Source organism: Dama dama, chromosome 24 (assembly GCF_033118175.1).
Source record: "Dama dama isolate Ldn47 chromosome 24, ASM3311817v1, whole genome shotgun sequence".
Taxonomy (NCBI): Eukaryota; Metazoa; Chordata; class Mammalia; order Artiodactyla; family Cervidae; genus Dama; species Dama dama.
Genome location: NC_083704.1, coordinates 55,986,664 through 56,008,701, shown reverse-complemented (window position 1 = coordinate 56,008,701; position 22,038 = coordinate 55,986,664). Strand labels below are relative to the sequence as shown.

The 22,038-nt window shown below is 39.0% G+C and overlaps 1 protein-coding gene across 7 annotated transcripts in view; it reads right to left on the bottom strand.

The window, feature by feature from the left end:
- MAP4 (microtubule associated protein 4) overlaps positions 1 to 22,038 on the bottom strand; it is a 150,242-nt gene that overhangs the window by 83,773 nt on the left and 44,431 nt on the right. For all 7 annotated transcript variants that reach the window (XM_061128708.1, XM_061128709.1, XM_061128705.1 and 4 more), the window contains one exon: positions 6,331 to 6,572. In XM_061128708.1, the coding sequence (XP_060984691.1) occupies positions 6,331 to 6,553 (223 nt within the window). In that variant the 5' untranslated portion in view covers positions 6,554 to 6,572. The remainder of the gene's footprint in view (positions 1 to 6,330; positions 6,573 to 22,038) is intronic.

The following is a 22,038-nucleotide window of genomic DNA, read 5'->3' as shown; positions in this document are numbered from 1 at the left end:
CCTCCTCCTTGCGCAAAAGTCAGACGTGTGCCAACATCGCCCTCTGGTGGCCAATGAAGTTAGTTGCGAAGCTCCTCAACAGAAAGCCCCAGTCAGCTGAAGGACCATGTCTGAGGATCTAGTTATCCTTCCCAGGACTGACTTAGGCCCTTTCTCTAAGAGCAGTGTTTCTCAGTCAGGGACGGGCATCCAAATCACTTGCAAGAGCCTGTTAAAAAACAGACTGCTGGGCTTCCCTGATGGTTGAGTGGTAAAGAATCTGCCTGCCAACTCAGGAGACATGGGTTCGATTCCTGATCTGGAGAGATCCCACATGCCTCGGAGCAACTAAGCTGGGGTGCCGTAACTACTGAGCCTGAGATCTAGAGCCCACGGGTCACAAATACTAAAGGAAGCCCACACACCCCAGAGCCCAGGCTCTGCAACAAGGGAAGGCACCGAAATGAGAAGCCCAAACACCACAACTAGAGAGTAGTTGCTGCTCACCAAAACTAGAGGAAGACCAAGCAAAACAGATTGTCGAGTTGTATCTAAGGTTTGCCTAAGAACTGCATTTTGAACAAAGAAACTATAAAGAAAGCTGAGCACCGAAGAATTGATGCTTCTGAACTGTGGTGTTGGAGAAGACTCTTGAGAGTCCCTTGGACTGCAAGGAGATCCAACCAGTCCATCCTAAAGGAGATCAGTCCTGGGTATTCATTGGAAGGACTGATGCTGAAGCTGAGGCTCCAATACTTTGGCCACCTCATGCGAAGAGTTGACTCATTGGAAAAGACCCTGATGCTGGGAGGGGTCGGGGGCAGGAGGAGAAGGGGACGACAGAGGATGAGATGGTTGGATAGCATCACTGACTCAAAGGACATGAGTTTGAGTAAACTCCGGGAGTTGGTGATGGACAGGGAGGCCTGGCATGCTGCAATCCATAGGTCGCAAAGAGTCGGACACAACTGAGCAACTGAACTGAAATAAGGAAGCTCTTTTCCTTTCTCTCTTGATGTCTCCAACTAGCCACCTCTCCTCTTCCTCCCATTTATCCTATGTTAAGCCTTCTATAAACAAGGTGGTATGGGGGGAAAATACCAAAAATATGCTAACGGTTGTGCTATACTTAGTCACTCAGTCAAGTCAGACTCTTTGAGACCCCATGGACTATAGCCCTCCAGACTTCTCTGTCCATGGGATTCTCCAGACAAGAATACTGGATTGAGTTGCCATGCCCTCCTCCAGGGGATCTTCCCAACCCAGGGATCGAACCCCAGTCTCCCACATTGCAGGAGAATTCTTTATCATCTGAGCCACCAGGGAAGCCCTGCTAAAGGCTAAATGAAGGCTAGCATGAGAGTAAGGGGTCCTTGGGCTCCACAGACACGAAAGGACTTAAAATCCACTCGCAGGTTACAAAGACTGGCAGCGGGGAGGGGGGACACCAGGGTGCTGCCCTCCATGATGCAGACTAGAAAAAGGTGCCACTAAAGCAAAGGCAAGAAGCCCTGTCCCCTAGGGCCCTTCTCCCCTCTGCAAACAAAAGCTTTCAGCTGCTGGGGGAGAAGTATCAAACTCTGTCAACCCCAGGGCCAGGTGAAGGCCTAATGCAGCTGCGGAAGGAGTAAGGAGAAAAATCCCCTCTTACTTTAGGGAGGAGCTAGAAAAAGTCTGAGCCCAGGATCCTACACCAATACTTAGAAAATCCTATCCATGTAAGAAGGATAATATTACTGAGAAAAACACTCAACCATGAGATACATGCACACAGGACTGAGCCTAAACCAAGACCGAAAAACAGAGATAAACAAAACTCCTGCCCCTCCCAGGCTACCCCTCCCTCTTCTGACAAGGGAAGGGAAAGAGGACCTCCGGAGGCACAGGTGCACAGCAGAGGCCAAAAGCTGCGAGTGGAACAAGGACTGACAACAGGACGTTCAGCCCCTCAGCCCCTACTCTAAGAACCAGGAATAGACACATTTAAAGCCAGTAGTGCAATGAAGACCATCACAGTCCCAGCAAAGCCCAACCCTAGCTCAGCCCTGGCCTCAACACTTTGAACAAACTACCTAGTAAAAGAAGAGATATGCCACTGTTGGGCTGTAACCCCCAGGTCTACAAGGTCTTGCCCAGTTCCAAGACTGAAGAAAGAGCCCACAGTCAGCAACAGAGACATCAACGGTGAAATGGATGGGGGACCTCACACAGCTGAAGCAAGGTCCTGGAGTGATACCCTGCCACATGCAGCGGAAGACAGGCTTAGGACATGGAGGCAGTCTTTGCTCCCAGACGGCAGGGGTGATTATCAGTTATACAGGATTTGATGTCAGGAGGGCTCATTAGGCACCAGGAAAACCAGTGGAGGGGCACAGCCCTCATGGCCCCTTTGATAAAAAACAATCACCAGCTAGGAAAGGGCAAGGGTGTAGGAAGGTCAGTCATGTGAGTAGGGCATACGTGAAGCAGGCACTGGTCCGACAGGGGATGTACATACAGAGAGCAAGAGAACAGCCATCTTGAGTAGCCTAACCATACACTCATTTCCAGGCAAAAATCTTTTTATCTCGGTCTCTGTTTTACATGTGAGGTCTAGAAGTCACTCAGAAATTAACACACACATAAAAAGCACCAGAAAAAAACAGTGAAGAGACAAAAGAATCAGACTGAGGAATGACCCAGATATTTAAATTACTAGAAAGATATTTAAAAATTGTGATTAATGTGTTAAAGTCTATAGTGACAAAAACATATGCATTAATAGATAGCTAATTTCAGCAGAGAGATGGAAGCTCTAAAGGTCAAATAGAAACGCTGTAAGTTAAAAACAGTAAAAATATTAAAGATAAAGAATGTCACTGAGGATTCATTATTAGACTCAATGCAGCCAGCAAAAAACATCAGGGAACTTGAATACAGGTCAAAAGAAAATACCCAAAATGAAACATAAAGAGGAAAAAAAAGAGGGAAGGAAAAAAACCAAAGCATCCAAGATCGGTGAGACAATACTCAACAATTTAACAAAAAAGTAACTGGAATCCCAGAAGGAGGAGAGAAAAAGAAAGAGGCAAAGCAGAGAACAAGCTCAGAGAATGCTAGGAAGGCAAAATATCAGCTAGGGCTTCCCTGGTGGTCCAGTGGCTAAAACTTCGAGGTTCCAATGCTCTTAGGTCCAATCCCTGGTCAGGGAACTAGATCTCACATGCCACAACCAGGAGTTCGCATGCCACAACTGAAAGATCCTGCATGCCACAATTAAGACCTGGTGCAGACAAAAGAAATACCTTTTTTTACAGGTATTTATTAAAGGTATTTATCATCTAAACACAACATATTCAAGCTGCTAAAAGATCAAGATAAAACCTTGAAGGCAGGCAGAGGAAGGGAATAAAAGGAATAACTATCAAGATTGTTAACAGACTTCTTATCGGAAACTGCAAGTAGGAAGACTAATTTTCCTTTAAGTTACTGAAAGAAAAGAGTAACACAGAGTATGACACCTAGCAAAAAATACCTTCCAAAACTTAAGGTTTGTTTTTCAAATTAAAAAAGGTGAGATAATTTACTGTTAACTAGATTTGTACTGTAAGAGAAGAAGTATTAGAAGTTTTTAGGCAGGAAGACTATGGTGCTAGACAGAAATTTGGGTCTACATACACACACACAAAATGAAGAATGCCCAAAATAGTAAAAATGAGAGTAAAGGGTTCTCCTCCATATTTTTATTTCATTCTAAAAGATAGCTGACAATCTAAAGCAAAAATAATAACAATGTAGGTAACTAACACATGTCAAACTATGTATATGACTAACACAAAAAAACGTCAAATTATGTGCATGACTACCACAAAATATGAAAGACAATTTGGACATTTACTGTTTTGCATGGAATTTTACACTCTAGGTGAAATGGTAGAATATTACTGGAAGGCAAACTGGAAGAAATTTAAAATGTACACTGTAAAATCTAGGTCAAATATAAAACAACTTTTAAAAGAAATATACATAACAAGACAATACTAGAGTTAAAACAGTATCATAAAAATATTCACTTAATCCAAAAGCAGATAGAAAAAACTAGACTAAAGAACAGATGGAAGAAACAGGAAGGTAACAACAAACTGACAGATTAAATCCAACCATATCAATAATCACATCAAGTATTTCAATAAATAGTCTAAACACATCAACTAAAAGACAAGAGTTCTTCAGGTTAGATTTAAAAAGCAAGAACCATCTATATTCTAAGAAACCCATTATTAATAAATATTAAAAAAGAAACCCGTTGAAAGTGAAAGGAAGAAGATAGACATACCAAGCAAACCCTAACTAAGGAAACTAGAGTAGCTACATTAATGCAAGATGAAAATGAGAATTCAGAAAAAAGAAAATTACCAGGAATAAAGAGAGACAATCAGAGGTCAATTCATCAAGAAGACATAACAATGTAAATATATATGCACATGATGAGACATAACAATGTAAATATATATATATGCACATGATGAGAGATCTTCAAAAAACATGCAACAAAAACTGACAGAACTGAAGGGAGAAACAAATCCACAAAATTACATCAAAACTTCAATATCTTTCTCAAGTCATGAGAACAAGTAAACATAAAGTAGGCAAGGATATGAAAAACATGAATAACACTATCAACCAACTGGACTTAACTGACATTAATAAGACTACTTCACACAATAAATAACAGCATTGTACACTTTACTGCAAGTGCTCACAGAACACTGACCTTGACAGGCCATATGATGAAACCCCCCAAAAATTTTAATAAACTGAAATTTTAAAGGGTCTTCTGACCACAACAGTTAAACCAAAAATCAAGTATAGAAGAATATCTAAAAAAAAAAGTCCCTAAATACTGAGAAATTAACATAATTCTAATAACTGATAGATTGAAGAGGAATTCATAAGACAAAACAGAAAATGTTTGAACTGAATGAAAATAAAAAACATAACACATCAAAATCTATGGGACACATCTACAACTAGGATTAGAGAGAAATTTATAACATTAAAAGCCTATTTTATGTGGTTGCCAGAGGTGGGGGGGTGGGTAGAAAAATGGGTGAAAGGAGTTCAAAAGGTATAAACTTCTAGTTATAAAAGAAGTAAATCCTGAAGATACAATGTACAGCATAGTTTTATAGTTAATAATAACACTGTACTATATTTGAAAGTTGCTGAGAGAACAGACCTTAGAAATTCTCATCACACGGGGAAGAGAAGGTATAACTATATGTGGTAATGGATGTTAACTAGACTTATGGTGATCATTTCTATTTATACATACAAATATTGACAGGGTCTGTTGTATACCTGGGGGGAAAAAAAAACCTATGAAGCCAAAAGCTGGATCTTTAAAAAAAAAATAATAAGCTAGTATCTAGACTACTCAAGTGAAAAGAGGAAACAAATTTTCATAATGAAAGAGAGGACATGACAAGAGATCCTCGACATTAGAGGGATAAGGCAATATTACAATTTCATCTCCATTAATTCAATGACTTAGAGGAAACAGACCAATCTCTTGAAAGATACAAACCACCAAAGCTCACTTGAGAAGAAAACACATGTACAGTTCTCTGCCTCTGAAAGGAACTGAATTCTTAGTCAAAAAGTTGACAAAGAAAACTCCCGGTCCAGATGGCTTCACTGACAAAGTCTGTCAAACATTAAAGAAAAAATCAATTCAACACAAACCGTTCTAGAAAACAGAATAGGAGGGAACACTTCCCAACTCATTTTATGATGTCAACATGACCTCAATTTTAAAACCAGACAAAGGCCTCACAAGAAAACAGACCAATATCCCACACGCACATAAATACAAAAATCCTCAAATGTTAGCAAATTTGATCCAGCAATATATAAAGGCAGCAAATCTCTTTTAAAGGGGTTTAATCCATTTTTTAATCCTGACCTAGGATTACTCTCAAAGACAGGTGGCATCTGACTCCAATCCAAATTAAGTCTTGTTATAAATATAAAGTATCTAACTTTACAAAGCTACTTTCAAAGAAGAGGCATAGCAGGCAGTTTAATTTAGGAAATTAATAAGCAGATTATACAGTAGTTGAGACATTATAGAAGAAACTTTAGGGTTAAGAGAAGGTTAAGAGTAATCTACAGCCTGAAGAATACATATTCAACTAAAAGGTAATGAACCTACCTCCTTGGTTTCTAAGAAATGTACATAAAGAGAAAGTTACTAACTTATACTTAAAAACTCAGTTTTTTAGTTTCCTCAAAAGTTTATAAGATTATAACCCAAAGTGTAGTCCCTAATCTACTTTCTGAACCTATATCCAGTTTAATTTAATTACTTACCTTCAACCTGGCTGGTGTCTGAGCATGGTTTCTTCTTTGACTCCGAATTCCCGGTTTTTTCATCAACATCCAGGAGAGGAATATAGTCTGTTTTTCCAACAGTTTCTCCCACAACATCATCAAAGGCCTCTGCCTCCAGCGTGGCAATAAAGTCCCGTTTTATCTCTTCCTCGATTTCTGGAGACGGCTCCGTTAACGCATCTGCAAGACTGAGGTCAGCCATTCTGCACCACTGCAACTGCCTGGTTAATGGGGAAACAAGGGTTCATGTGACGAGCAGTGCCAAAGAGAAAACATTCCTAGAAACTCTTGTCATTGTTTTAAACAAACAAGGAATTAAAATGCAAAATTTTCAAGCTAAAAGAGACTCTCCCATTTTATAGAATGGAAAATAAAAGCTCAGTAACAGACCGTCTTACCCAAAGTAAACTCTCTTCCTCACATCCTAGGAGGTAAACAGAGCAAGTGTCATTCTGTCCTTTTCAACAATAAGAAAAGTGAAGGGTAAAAAGGACCCCTATATTTACCCAAGTTTATTATCCATAAGAATTCAAATCAGGTGTTTTGATTTCAAGTCTTCAAAACCCTTTAAACTATTCCATTTATCAATTTCCAAATCATGTTGCAGAGTAATTCTTAAAATGAAAGTGAAAGTGTCTCAGTCGTGTCCAACTCTTTGCAACCCCACGGACTGTAGTCCATGGAATTCTCCAGGCCAGAATACTGGAGTGGGTAGCTGTTTCCATCTCCAGGGGGTCTTTCTAACCCAGGGATCGAAACCAGGTCTCTGGCATTGCAGGCGGATTCTTTACCAACTCAGCCACCAGGGTAAAAATACATACAAAAGGAGGTCAGATTAGGTTACTTTCCCATTTTATTTTTAAAAAAGGTTAAATACTATCAGGCAAGTGAAATCACTTTTCCTTACCAGAGACTAGGAATCTGGGCCTTATCCTGTAAGGGTAAATACCGCTTCATGAATCACTTGCAAAGGACTTGGTCAACCAAGCTACACTTGGCCCTGCTGGCATGAAAAATGCAGGCATCTTCCCTGAATTAGCTGAGAAGGCAGTCTCTGTGGTCATGTCCATTACTATCTTTACAGAACACCAACCAAGCTTTCAATTTTTAAACATAACCTGAAACTAAAAAGTATATGGGAGGGTTTCCCTGGTGGCTCAGTAGTGAAGAATCTGCGTGTCAGTGCAGGAGACATGGGTTCAATCCCTGATCTGGGAAGATCCCGCAGGCTGTGGGCCACAACTGTTGATAGAGCCCAGGAGTCACAATCACTGAGCCCACGTGCCATAACTACTAAAACCCGCCCAGCCTAGGGCCCGGGCTCAGCAACGCGAGAAGCAACCACAGTGACAGCCCCTTCTCCTGCTTGCTGCAACTACAGAAAAACACTCGCAGCAACAAAGACTCAGCATAGCCATAGACAGATAGATAAATAAAAGCACTTTTTAAAAAGTTAAAAATCTTATATACATAAATGTACACAAACACACTGGTTTAAAAAAAAAGTATACGGGAAGTCCCTGGCAGTCCAGTGTTTAGGACTCTCACTTTCACTGCCAGGGGTGGGTTAAATCCCTGGTGCGGGAACTAAGATTCTACATGCCGCACAGCACAGCCAGGAAAAAAAAAAAGAATTCTGTAAAGGCCTGATGAATGTCAAAGGGTTCCATAAAAAGGAACTGCTTTTCTCTTTTTTATTTATGGTAACTATTATTACAGTTAGCCTTTGAAAGCTGTTATGAGCAAAAAACAATAAAGGATGTCTATAAATAAACAGTTTCACAGTCAAAGAGAGCTTCTAAGAACACCTGTACCATCTTTAAAAATATACAGTAAGAGCCCAACAGATCTATTCTTCTATAATACTTCATGCAATCTACTCAAAACTTTCCCTAATTTAGGACACTGGTGAAAACACAAGCAAAACCAGCAAAACCTTTTAAACCTCATTTATCTGAGTGCAGATTCTCAAAGGGCAGCTTTTTATTCACTGTAATCTTACTCTCCTCCCTGCCTTGCAACCTCCCAAACCATTTTCTCGGCTGATATGTGGTTTACGGAATATGAACAGCAGCTTACATTCGGCTTAAGAGGGTAAAATTGATAGAAAATCTGACAGCTGGAAAGTGGGAGGGTTGTGCAGCCAACCACCCAGCATCTGCTTTTCAACACAGTTTAGCTATTCTTTTCATGTCATCACATATAAATAGAAGTATGATTTAAACACACACAATATACTTATGGAAAATGACTCTGTAAAGGCAATACTAGCCAGTAGAAGTGAAAATACTGGCTTTTAGCCCAAAAGGCCTAGTTTTCAATAAAGAGAAAATTATTCAATTATAATTATTCTACTCTAAAACATGTATAATAAATTCCTTAGGTGCTCTACAAATAGGTTAAGCTAGTTCTGCAAATGCTCCAAAATTGATGTTAATAAGCTCATGAATGAATGTCATCCAACACATACAGAAACATTTAAGGTCACTTAACAATATTTATTCACACAGTGTCCTTCTCTAATCTGGATACTCAAGAAAATCCAAAAACATATTCTTGGGAATGAGAAGGATCTACACTTAAAAAATTATCTCACATTGACTATTTATGCTTTTCTTCTTCTATTTGCATAGATAAAAGAGAAACTTATCTGAGTTTGGACTTTTTTAATTGAAGTATAGTAGATTACAATGTTTCAGGTGTACGGCAAAGTGATTCAGTTTTATATATAAATATATATATGTATATATATATTCTTTTTCAGATTATTTTCCTTTATAGGTTATTGCGAAATACTGAATATAGTTGCTTATACTGTTAACTTTGAATGAATTTGCTGACAGAAGATAAGAAAAGAAGCTGGTTAAAGACATTTCCATGCTCCACTAGTTCAGTCTGATTCTCAGTTTGGCTTTGAGTGGGTCACCTCCTGGGGTTGAGCTCCCTAGGCTGTAAAATGAGAGTGGTATGTGAAACAATTTCTGAGGTTGACTATTCGATAAACTACTTATAATTCAGTTTCATCACTTGGACCCTCCGTGTGACTATTATTTTATACATCAAGTACTCTCAATTATAACTGGGTTCAGGTTTATTAAAAAAGGCAAAAGCCTTTTGGCAAAGAGAAAGACTAAAAACCAACTCCCCAGTGCACAGAGCCCTAGTCTGACAAATCCCGCTGCAGCTTAAGAAACCCCACCCAGTTCTGGCTAACATCAAAGGAGATATGACACCACTCTGCCAGAAAATAAGCCCCACATTATTTAACCAGGCACCAGAGCACACACACACAAACACAGCACTTCTGACATCTGATCTTCATTCTGATTACATGCCTGACGTGAAATTATCTACTGAGGATTTTGAAAATACCTAGGTAAACCAAAGCAAGAGGAAATGACAGGACATGATGATGAAGCACAGAAGACAATTTTTGTCTCTTGACTAGCCTTACTATTAATAGCTATGTGCTCATAAAGAGTAAATAAGAATATATGATGAAGTCACAAGCACCTTCTCTTTTGTATGGTTTACTTCAGATCACAAACTCTGGAATTAATTACTGGACTAAAAATATTTTCTAGGTCTATACAGATTAAATAGTGTTCATATATAATTTAAATGCACAGAAGTATGGGTAACTTTTCAAGCTCCCAGAGATTTAGGTCAGTCTTACCTATAGTCACTCAGTTAGGACCTGTGCACTTTCTGTCTGGTTGTCTGCTGAGAAATTAGCATTCTCGTTTGTAAATGGCCTGTTGTTGCCTCTGTCCTCCCCTACTTTTCTCCCCATCCCAGTCCCTGACCAAAACTGCTAAACTCTGAAACTAAACTGGAGGAAGAAAACTCATGAAAAGGAAGAACAGAAGCCTAATGCCCACCAACATACTCAAACACTTCTCATAACCACGGTATTTTCATTTCACTTGGTCACATTAGCCAAACTTCTACTAAGATTCACTTGCAGCAGCTAGCATTCTCTTATAAGAAGTACAGAACCCTATTTCACAATTTTAAGGGGCATAAGGAGACATACACCCCTTGAAGGGCCTTCATTCTGCTTTGTGTGAATTTAGTGATCAAGTTAGCTTTCCTCTCAATCCCTGAGGTAAATTCCATTGAAAGTGTCTGAGTTTCTGGTTTTAGGGTAAAAAGGAAGAAATATAATGTAGCAACATGGAATACTTCAGGGAATAAAGCAGATTGGATAAGGTAACCAACTAGGGAGAAGGTATATGGGCCCAGAGGCCCTAGGAGGTAAAAGGAAGAGAGGAACGCCAAAGGCAAGCTCAGAAACCTTTTGAAATACTCCTGTCAGTTTTAGAAAAAAGGAAGAAGCTTTCTTCTCAGTAATTGGATTAACTTAGAATCAAAATTAATCATCATTTATAATACTGTTTAACTAAGGGAAATGCATTGAGTTTCAAATAATCAATTTAATAAAGAAACATTTAATAATAATTCTTCCAGGTAGGAGACTGTTCATAATACTCACTTAAATTGTCTCCATGATTGATATTCTGTCCTGTTTAGTAAGGGGTGGGAGTGGAGGGGAGAATTATGGACAAGACATGGAACTGTAAAGATATGTGGGCTAATATTTTCTTCTTCCTTTTTTTTTTTGCATGACAGAGAATTCTGAAGCCAGCACTAAGCTGCCATCCCAAAAGCGTGCTGTGGCCAAAATGCAGAGCTTGTTCCTCAGGCTTGGAAGAAACCCAGCATCCCAGACAGTCCCAGGGATCACTTATAATCTGACAAGGTGAAAGGTATAGTCTGCATCATTAAGATTTCATATTCAACATGAAATCATTTTGGTCTGCCTAGCACGCTTTCAGTCACTAGACGGGGACTCTATCCCTTAGGTCTGTTTGATGAAGTCCTCTCAGAGGTCTATTACACATCAAGCCGAACCTCGTCTGGTGGCTGTGCTCTGCTTTTAATTTATTCAACTTGAAAACTCGTTTATACTTTCAATCAAGATAGTATTTCTTTTGAAGTAAAACCAAATCTTTATGGACATGGGTTTGTGCAGACTCCAGGAGACAGTGGACGACAGGGAAGCCTGGCGTGCTACAGTCCATGGGGTCAGAAACAGTCGGACACGACTGAGTGACTGAACAACAATGACAAAAGAGGTCTTTATACAGCTTGCAGGCACGTATGACCCCTGAGGCTAAAGCGAATTTTCTCCTGCTCCTCCCCAGAACCAGGATGGAAATGGCAACAGACAGCTCAGCAATATCTTAACTGTCCTGAGCAATAAACTCAACCCCCCCTGTGGAATATATTAATTTTCCACCCCCAGGTGCCTCCCTGCGCACTAAGGACAACAGCTGTACTATGACGAACTGATGGAATTTCCAGGCTTGGCGAGGTTCTGTTCATCACCACCATTTGTCCTGTTCATCATAGGATTAGCAACAGGAGAGAGTCCTTGATTACTAGAATAGCTGAGGCCATTACCCAGTGACATTCCTGTATGAAAGAACACACTGATTCACATTACTTCCATGCAGTCCCCAGAGCAAAGAATTCCTTTTTGCACTGCTATTTTAGGGAGCCTTGTCCTGTAATATGAAAACACTGCACACACATGCACACGCATATTCACGTAACTAAGACCTTGCAGCATGAGGCAGAAAGGCTTGCTTGCTTACTTACACAGCAGCTATCCAGGCAGCTTATATTGCGTCCCGATTGAATGCATTTTGGGTCTCTAAGCAAGCACCTGCCACATTTCTATCCAAGTAAATCTGAATCTATTTCCCCAGGAAGAATCTACACTGGATACCTCCGTCAGCCATGTGATACAGAGCATGCTGTCTGCTGAAGTCTGGCTGTGCACGCCAAGAGAGGACAGTGACGCAGCACTTGACATCTGCTGTGACCATCCCCAAGAGCAAAGGTTTATCTCAGTTTTTTTAAGAGAAGAGTGAACCTTAAGCTGATTCTCAATACCTAATGCCCCCAAATTTTGAAAAAGAGAAAGCATTTTTTAAACCTTTACTATTTGTCCCAATTAATTTAACCTCAGTCTAGCAGGCAAAAAAACATCCAGAGTTTGCTTACACTTATCCAAAAATTATCTCTAAACATTTAAGATCTCTAAAGGCTTTAAAAAAAAAAAACTAGTTAAAAGAAAAATAGTTCAAATAACCTAGGATTCAAGTCCCTCACTTTAACAGATGACAAAGAATCAGAGAAAACAAATCACTTGTAAATGAAACTGGGGTTGAGATCAGGCTAAGAGGCGATCCAGAGAATACCAGACACAGAGGCAGCATGTGACAAAACTGGCAAAATCTTGAAATTTTACAGTGATATCACTACACTTCAAAATCAATTTTTTTGCTCTACCTCTCCTTCTTAAAGGATGAAGGCAGCTGGGAAAAGATCTGAATGTCAGGAAAATATACTGGTTGATTGAAGAGGATTCCAACACTTATTTAAAAATAAAACCAAACTTCTTAGTGTGATATCAAGGCCACACAATCTGAGAGGACCCAGTTCTACCACCTACTACAACCATCAGCAGTTTTCCACTTGGGTCTCTATATATATTTCAGTCACAAAAGACCACCTGCCATTTTACAAGCAGACCATTGATGTTATCACTGCATACCTTGGCTCATATTGCTCTCCACACTTCAAATTGTCTACTTCCTCTTTGTTAGTCTTACAATTGAGGTCCACATGCTATCTATCACCTTTTCTCTGATTCCATTTTAGAATCTGTTCTCCAGTACTATTCAGAACTAATACATCATCTATACTTGTAACAAACAGTACAATCTGATCTATACTAGAGTGAGCTGTATATACCAGGAGCTCCTGTAAACTACTAGGTCCCAAAGGGGAAAGACCCTGTCTAAGTAATGTGCATATCTTCTCTTAGTGGTTTACTTTACACAGAAGATGGGCCGAAACAACAAAAGACAACAAAACACAGGGAACTAAACATATAGCTCTAAAATGGTAAACAGAAGATAATGAAAAACATGCCTATTTTAAAATTAATTAGAGCCCACTGGAAAAAAAAAATAATAAAAATAATAAAAAAAAATAAAATAAAATAAAATTAATTAGAGGTGCTGAAGCTACAAAACTCAGAACTGGAAGAGGAATGAACAGATTCAAGGTGGAAAGGTCATCACTAATGAAGAATATTCACCTCATTTCTTCTATTTCCAAACAGGGCCTGTGACACAGCCATCATGAAAAGAAAGCTAACAGGGAGTAACCAGACAAGCCAGCTCTCCAGGCTGGTCATCTTATCATTATTAGGCAGGGCAATAAAAATAGCTCTCTGCTTTTAGAAAAGCCCAACAACGTGATGCAATGTGGCAAAAACAAATTGTTTTCTGTTCAAGAGATCAGCTACCACCATCATGTTAACATCACTATATATAAATGTTAAAACTTCTATAATCGGTAAAATGTCAAATCTCTATAGCAACAGCTCACCTGTCTCTGTCAGGGAGTAATAAATATATTATGGAATTTTAAGCTACTTAGGTTAGGGAAATTGAATGGAATAATCATAACTGTTCAGTTCTTAGCTTTAGAGAACTACTTTATTTAAGAAAAACCTTTCCATTAAGTGAAGTTTCTCTCTGAAGTTCAGAGCCATGGTATTTCATACTTTACTGTATAAAACGTCTGTGAAAGTGAAGGGAAAAAGAAGACAGAACTAAGAGGAAATAGGAATTTGTGCCCATAGTTCTGTAATTATTCATTGAAAGTGTGTCCCTCTTCCCGAGCCCACCTTGAACTCCGAGTTTCAAGACGGAAAAGAAAGCACCTTTTATCCTAGGCATCTAGTATAAAAAAGGGACACCTCTTGGCACTCATTAAACACACGGGCATTCTGCTGATTGTGCCTTGTTCCGTATCATGACACCAGCCTTTTCTTGGTGGGGTGGACATTTACCCAGCTGAAGGAGCCTGCTGGCTCTTCTACTGTTGGTCCTAGGCACGGAATCAGCGCTGGAGCACAGCGCTCCCCTCTCCTGAGCAGGAAAGAAGATGGCATAAACTCTATGGGAGTACTTAGTAGGCATTTTGAAGAGTAGCCTTAGTGGTGGTAAAAGTCTTACCTTTAACATAAAGTGAAAACCAAACAAGCAAAATGAAAAGTCAAAGGAACTCTTCTAATTATTATTAACATTTTACGTGAAATAGAGGAAAACATCCGATATAAAGTGAAAAGCCACTGGCACAGGATCGATCAGACAGTCCAGCAATTTCAAAATGAGTTAATTCTGAAGGACTCCCACAGTTGAGAGCTACTGAATTAAAACAAAATCTACCCAATACATTAAAGATGAAATTCACCAAAATGAAACATAGAACAGGATTCGTACAACTTAACACTAGAAAGAGAGATCAAGTTCTCCGTTGTTGAGATGGTAGATGCTTTAGATTCAGTTTAATAGAAGCAAAGCCTTCTATTAAAAGGCTAAAAAACATGGATTTTTTATAAACCGAGAGAGTACCCTCAGGAGAAAGCGGTAGGAGAGGGAAGGGAGGTAAAACTGGGTTTAGCTGAGTCCAGCCTCCGCCTCCTCCCTGGGGAAGCTGTGGAGCCCAACTGCAGCCCCGAGTCAGGGCCAGAGGTAAGGGGCCAGGTTACTGTAACCCTTGCAAAGCAGTCGTTAGCTGAGTGACACGCTGGCTGGTTAACCGAATCCAGACAGGGCACCAGCAGCATCTACTACAGAAGGTTCAACCGTGTAACAAAATGCGTACCAGACTGGTGGAGGCATATAGTTGTCAACAAGACTGCTGCTGCTGCTAAGTCACTGCAGTCGTGTCCGACTCTGTGCGACCCCACAGACGGCAGCCCACCAGGCTCCCCCGTCCCTGGGATTCTCCAGGCAAAAACACTGGAGTGGGTTGCCATTTCCTTCTCCAATGCATGAAAGTGAAAAGTGAAAGTGAAGTCGCTCAGTCGTGTCTGACTCTTCGCGACCCCATGGACTGCAGCCCACCAGGCTCCTCCATCCATGGAATTTCCAGGCAAGAGGACTGGAGTGAGTGCCATTGCCTTCTCCGCAACAAAACTGACTCGAAGCAAAAACACCATAAGTAGAAATAAAATGACAAATTTTAATTCACTAAGATTTATCAATATTAAACTTGTCCCCATCTAACAACACAGATATTCAAAAACACATAAAAGTGACAGTAATGAGGAGCAATAGATGAATCCAACTTCACAGGGGCATGTCATTGTAAACCTTCTCCTAGTAACTGACACATCAAGAATATAAAAAATCAGTAAGTACATACAAGCTTTGAGCAATTTAATATACAAGTTTCAACTACTAGGCTACACTGGAAAGTGGCGTGGTACATTGGAGAAGACACTTTCTCGTCCAGCATTCATGAAACTTTCTTTTTAAAATAAATGTATACTAGGAAATGTCTCATATTTTAAAAATTATTATGCATTCCACATTTATGAAACATATGAACAAATTAGAAATAGAAACCTGTACTAGGAAATTTGAAAACACTACAAATAACCCATAGATTAAACCATAATAATAACGAAAAAAATACTTAGAACTGAATAATACCAAAAATATTACATAGCAAGGTTTGTGGAATATACCTAAAAAGAGAATTTAAGCAATGTCCCTAGTCTTAAGTGCTTATATTAGGTAAAGAGGAATAAAATTAACTGGTTAACATATATCTTAGATAAAAATAAATCTGAGTAAAATCAAAGGAAGGAAAATAAACTCATAAACAAAAATAAAGTACAAGGAAACACGAATAAATCAGTAAAAGTCCTCTTTGAGGACTAATAAAGTTAACAGGGGCTTCTCCGGTGGCTCAGTGCTAAAGAACCCGCCTGCCAATGTGGGAGACACAGGTTCGATCCCTGGGATGGGAAGATCCCTGGAGAAGGAAATGGGAACTCACTCCAGTATTCCTGCCTAAAAAGTCCCATGGACAGAGGAACCTGATGGGCTACAGTCCATGGGGTCGCCAAAGAGTCAGACACAATATAGCAACTAAACAACAAAGTTAACAAACCTTTGGGAAGATTGTTCAAAAAAGAAGAGAAGGAATAAATGAACAATTTTAGGAAGGAAAAAGAAAAATATCATAAATGCAGAAGAGAGAAAAAAAAGATTATAAGACTATGACAACAAATTTGAAGAGGAGATGAAAAAGATCAATTCTTAAAAGAGTATATATAACAAAAACTGGTACAAAATATGATAAATAGAAAACCTCAACAGTATGAAACCAGTTAAAGAAACTGAAAGTTATTTTTAAATATTCCAAATACATACACACATACAGACACACACCACAAAGGGTTTTATAGTATTCTACCAAATATTTAAGGTACTGATCTAACACAAACTCTAGAAATTAGAAAAATAATGCTCTCCAACTCATTTTATAAGACTAATATAAGTATAATGTATGTAAGTATAATGTAGTAGATTACAGGCTGTCTGTAGTAGGTGAGAGGCTGGGATCCACACTGGACTACCAGAAAGTGAAAGTGAAGTTGCTCAGTCGTGAGTCTTTGCAACCCCGTGGACTGTAGCCTACCAGAATCCTCCATCCACGGGATTTTCCAGGCAAGAGTACTGGAGTGGGCTGCCATCTCCTTCTCCAGGGGATCTTCCCAACCCAGGGATCAAACCTGAGTCTCCCACATTCAATCTTAATATCTAAATCACTTAATATCTATGTGACCATGGGCAAGTTTCTTAATTGTTTTACTTCAGTTTCCTCACATGTAAGTTGGGAATAACAGAATTAACTACTTATGGATCTGCTGATACATAAAATGTTAGAACAGTGCCTGGAACACTGTGCCTTAGGTATTTGCTAGTGATTACTATATAATTACTGGTAATATACCCTGATATCAAAACCAGACAAGAATATGGTAGTGAAAAATTATAAGCTAGTTCAACAACCTGGTTCAAGTTCCAGTATATTAACTGTGAATAACTGCATAAAGCACAAATTTGCTGCTAGCTCTTCAGTCTACAAATTACTACATGCATAACAGTTTGTGTGTCAAGATTAGTGACCTATCACAACACAAAGCCTGTTAGTGACTTGTGACTGAGCATCTGTTATTCAGTTCAAGTACAAACCTGTGTTGCCTCGTCTACCAGTGATAAACCCATGTGACATTTTAGAAAAAGGGAGCTTTAAGAGGGAACTGGTCAAAATGAAAGTGTAGCAAAGAACTAAAGAAGAGTAACACTGGAAGTGAAATTCAAATTGAATGTGAATGGAGTAACAGAAGCAACAGCTTCACTGTGGGAATGCAGACTCTACAGTCACTCCAAAGAGTCTGTACATGCAGTCAGAGGAACGTAGTAAAGGTGAGTTCATCTATGTATTTTGGTGAAAAAGATGAGGATGTTCAAGAGGAAGTGACACAGGCAAGATATCTGACATTAAAACAATTCTCAAAGGCACACTGTGACATTGAAAACACAAGGCAATGTGGGGAGCTGATCCAAACTTAGAAACCGGGATGACAACTTGCCAAGGCAGAGAGAAGAGGCCCATTCCATGTCGTATCACAAAAAGAGAGCAACTCTTGATAAGATTTTACTAAGAAAGAAAACATTTTAATTCTCAATGATTCTAATGTTTTAAATTACACTGTACTATATATTCATTTTTCTTTTTTTTTTAATTTCCCTATGCATTTATAACAGGAAACAAGAGAAGTTTCTGAAGTTCACAATAATTTTTCACACTGATTTTTTTTTTTTTTTTTTGCCTTGTCGCATGGCACACAGGGATCTTGGTTTCCTAACCAGATGCCCCATCTAGCGGAAGTGCAGAATCTTAACCACTGGACCACCAGGGAAGTCCCTCCCATTGATTATTAATATTTTGCACACTTTCACCCTACATGGCCATTTTTACAGTCTTGAACTATTGTGCTAAAGTGAGGTCCTCCACAACTAACTGTGCACAGCAAGAACTGCCTGTACTCAACACTGCCATTACAGTACGAAAGCTTCAAAAGACAATAAAGAAATGAAAGTGTCTCTGTTACAGTAAAATTTTATTTACGGACACAAACTCAAATTTCATGTATTCGCTTGTCATGAAATATTTTTCTCCTTTTAACTTTCTGTCAATTATTTTTAAATGTAGAAGCCTCTAGCTCAGGGATTATATTAAAATAGGCAGAGCAAACTTCCTGGTGGTCCAATGGTTAAGATTCGCCTGCCAATGCAGAGGACACAGGCTCGACCCCCAGATTGGAAAGATTTCACACGTCTCAGAGCAACTAAGCCTGTTGCCCAGTCCAAGCTCACTCTGCTTACCGCACAACAGGCCAATGAATCTGACAGACAAGCTGTTAAGGCAAGGAATAGGACTTTATTCACAAAGCTGACTGATTAAGAAGATGGCAGACTAATGTCTCAAAACAATCATCTTGTTGGGGTCTAAGTGCCAGGTTCTTTTTGAACCAGAGAGAGAAGCAATGAGGAACTAAAGTCAAAAGGCAGAAAAGAGAGGGCGAGGCAGTGAGGAAGGTCACACAAATCACTAACCATAAAAGGCTAAAAATGATAAACATGTCCATGATAAATATCATGGACAACATCAAAGGTAAGAATCTATAACCACCCAAATATACCATTAAGAGAGTGAAAGCAAACCAGAGCTGACGATATCCACAGTATGTAAAAAGAAAAAACCTATATATGAGATATATAAAGAAATTCTACAAATGAAAAGCACAACAAAATAGAATAGCTAACAATTATAAGAGCCTATCCAAAAATTCAATACCAAAAAAAGTGCTTACTTTCACTAATCAACAGGGATAGGTAACTTAAAAACTATTCTGAGATTCAGTAAATACCTGACAGAGTTGCTAAAATGAAAAAGTCAGACAATATCAAGCATTAGGAAGAATGAGCAGCAACTGGACCTCCCCTGCACTGCTATAAATTTATATAATCATTTTAAACAACAGCATGTCATTGTTTACAAGAATTTGTATACATCCTTAGACCCAGACTTTCAAATTCTAGACATATATCCTGGATAAGCTCTTGCATCCATGTTCAAGAATGTCAAAGCAATATTATTCACAATAACAATAACCTCGTAAGAACCCTAAGGTACATCAACAGATACAGAGAATAAAATCAATACAGCACTGAAAATGAATTAATTAGAGAAAAACACATCAACATGGATGAATTTCAACACAGTGTTAACGGAGTCCTACATCTGTACACAAATATTAAACACAAAGAAAGGCACAAATTCAAAACAGTGATACTCTGGTGGGGAAAAAAATTAAAAGGGAAGAGACAACAAGTGGTTTAGAAAAGTACAATTTTGTAAGCTGGCTGGTAGAGTCATAAATGTTTACCTTTTTATTATCTTTAAATGTTGCACATTTTATATACCAAAAGGTATATATAATGTATCACAGCATAAAAGGGGGAAGCAGAAGACAGAGATGATGGACAGAGTTAGAGAAACAAGGACAGAGGGGAAAAGGAGAAAGAAAGAAAATTCCCCCAAACAATATCTACCAAGTTATGAGAAACAACAGCAACTAGAATGCTAGAAATGCTAGGGTGCAAGAAAGCAATGGGGAGATGCTTTTAAAAGTGAGAGAAGTTATTTCGAACCTAGAGTTTTATACTCAAGCCATCTATGGAATCAGGACTGGAGCAGGAAATTGAAACATGCAATAAATTTTTAAAAAGTTTATTTTCCAGACATCCTTCCTAAAAATGAACTTTCAGCACAGAGTCTAAGAAAAGTGACGAATGAACACAGCATCCAAGGAAAGCCACAGTATCCAAATAATAGTACAATTATCCTGTAAGAGATATGAAAAGAAATCCCAGGATGATGGTTATGCACTAGGATATGGAAACAACTCTGTCTAAAATCAATCTTTCCAAAAACAGTATAATTTTCAAAAGCTAAAAGACTTAGATATGTGGTACAGATAGCATATATTTTTCTGCCTACAAGGAAAAAAAAGGCCAATCGCAGTGGGGGTAGAGGTGTGATTTATCAGAGGGAGAACTATACAAGAGAAGTATTGATTCAAATTGTTTCAAACTGAACTGTGGCATTATTTTGAGCTAATTATACATTTTAAGGGAAAATTACATTTAATGCTTAGGCTTAAAACATTCTCATAAGATTTACTTTACTAACAGAGGACATATCTATGAGGAAAGATACATTTTCGTCTTAAGTACAAAAGTGAATGGGGGTTTCCCAACGTGGCTCAGTGGTAAAGAATCCGCCTGCCAATGCAGGAGACTCGGGAGATTAGAGTTCAATCCCTGGGCTGGAAAGGGCAACCCACTCCAGTATTACTGCCTGGAAAATTCCACAGACAGAGGAGCTTGGCGAGCTATAGTCCATGAGGTCGCAAAGAGCTGGACAGGACTGAGTGACCGAGAATGTACAGAAGCGTATATGTAATGGATCACAGAAAGAAGGGGGTGGGATAACTATAACAGCAACTGAAATGAAAGCTGAAAGGCTTCTGCTGACTCTCTAAGTTTAATCTCAAGTGGGCAGAAGGCAAAGAGAACTTTGCCTCCTCACTGGAATGTGCTTCTCTATTGGTCTACAAGCCTGCATGTGCTGACCTTTAAAAAAACAGGATAAGGTTTCTCTGTTTTCCCTTCTGCTAGTGGGCTGACAGACTGAACATGAGTGGACAATGACTTGGTGGCTCTGGTGCTGGCTATGTTCAATATTCTAGTGTATTTCTTGAATAAGCAATGGGAGATGTTTGCCATAGATGCATTTTTTAATCCTTCAAAAATAAACAAGGCATAATGAAGTTTTCAAAAAGTTTAAACCAGTAATGAAACTATAAAAGAAAATAACATGATATAACCATCCTGGGGTAAAACACCAAAAAGACAAACCGAACAAACAGCAAATGTCTTAAATATATCAAGTACCAAAGAGTTTATAAACTAAAATAACAAAGACTTTCAAACTAAATTTCTTGTAAGAAATTTGGAAGTAAATTCTGAATGACCAAAGGTACAAAAAATAATAAGCAATAAGAGAAACATTTCTGTGGTAAATACAGAATCTAAGAATGCACAAACTGAATGGGAGTATGAGATGCTCAATGCTCAACCAATCTGCTTTCTTCTTCCTGGGCGCTCAGAACTAACATCTCCCACCTCCATTGCAGTGACAAGATAGACGACGTGACTGGGTTCTAGTTGGCAGGATTCCAGCTAAAGTAATATTTGTTGTTGTTCAGTTGCTAAGTCCTGTCTGACTCTTTGCAACCACATACACTGCAACAAGCCAGGTCTCCCTGTCCCTCACTATCTCCCAGAGTTTGCCCAAGTTAATGTCCACTGAATCAGTGATACTATTCAACCATCTCATCCTCTGCCATCTTCTTCTCCTCTTGCCTCGGATCTTTTCCAGTATCAGGGTTTTTTCCAATGACTCTGCTCTACGCATCTGGTGGCCAAAGTATTTGGAGTTTCAGCTTCAGCATCAGTCCTTCCAAGGAATATTCACAGTTGATTTCCTTTAGGACTGACCGGTTTGATCTCCTTGCTGTCCAACAGACTCTTAAGAGTCATCTCCAGCACCACAATTTGAAAGCATCAATTCTTTGGCACTCAGTCTTCCTTATGGTCCAACTCTCACATCCGT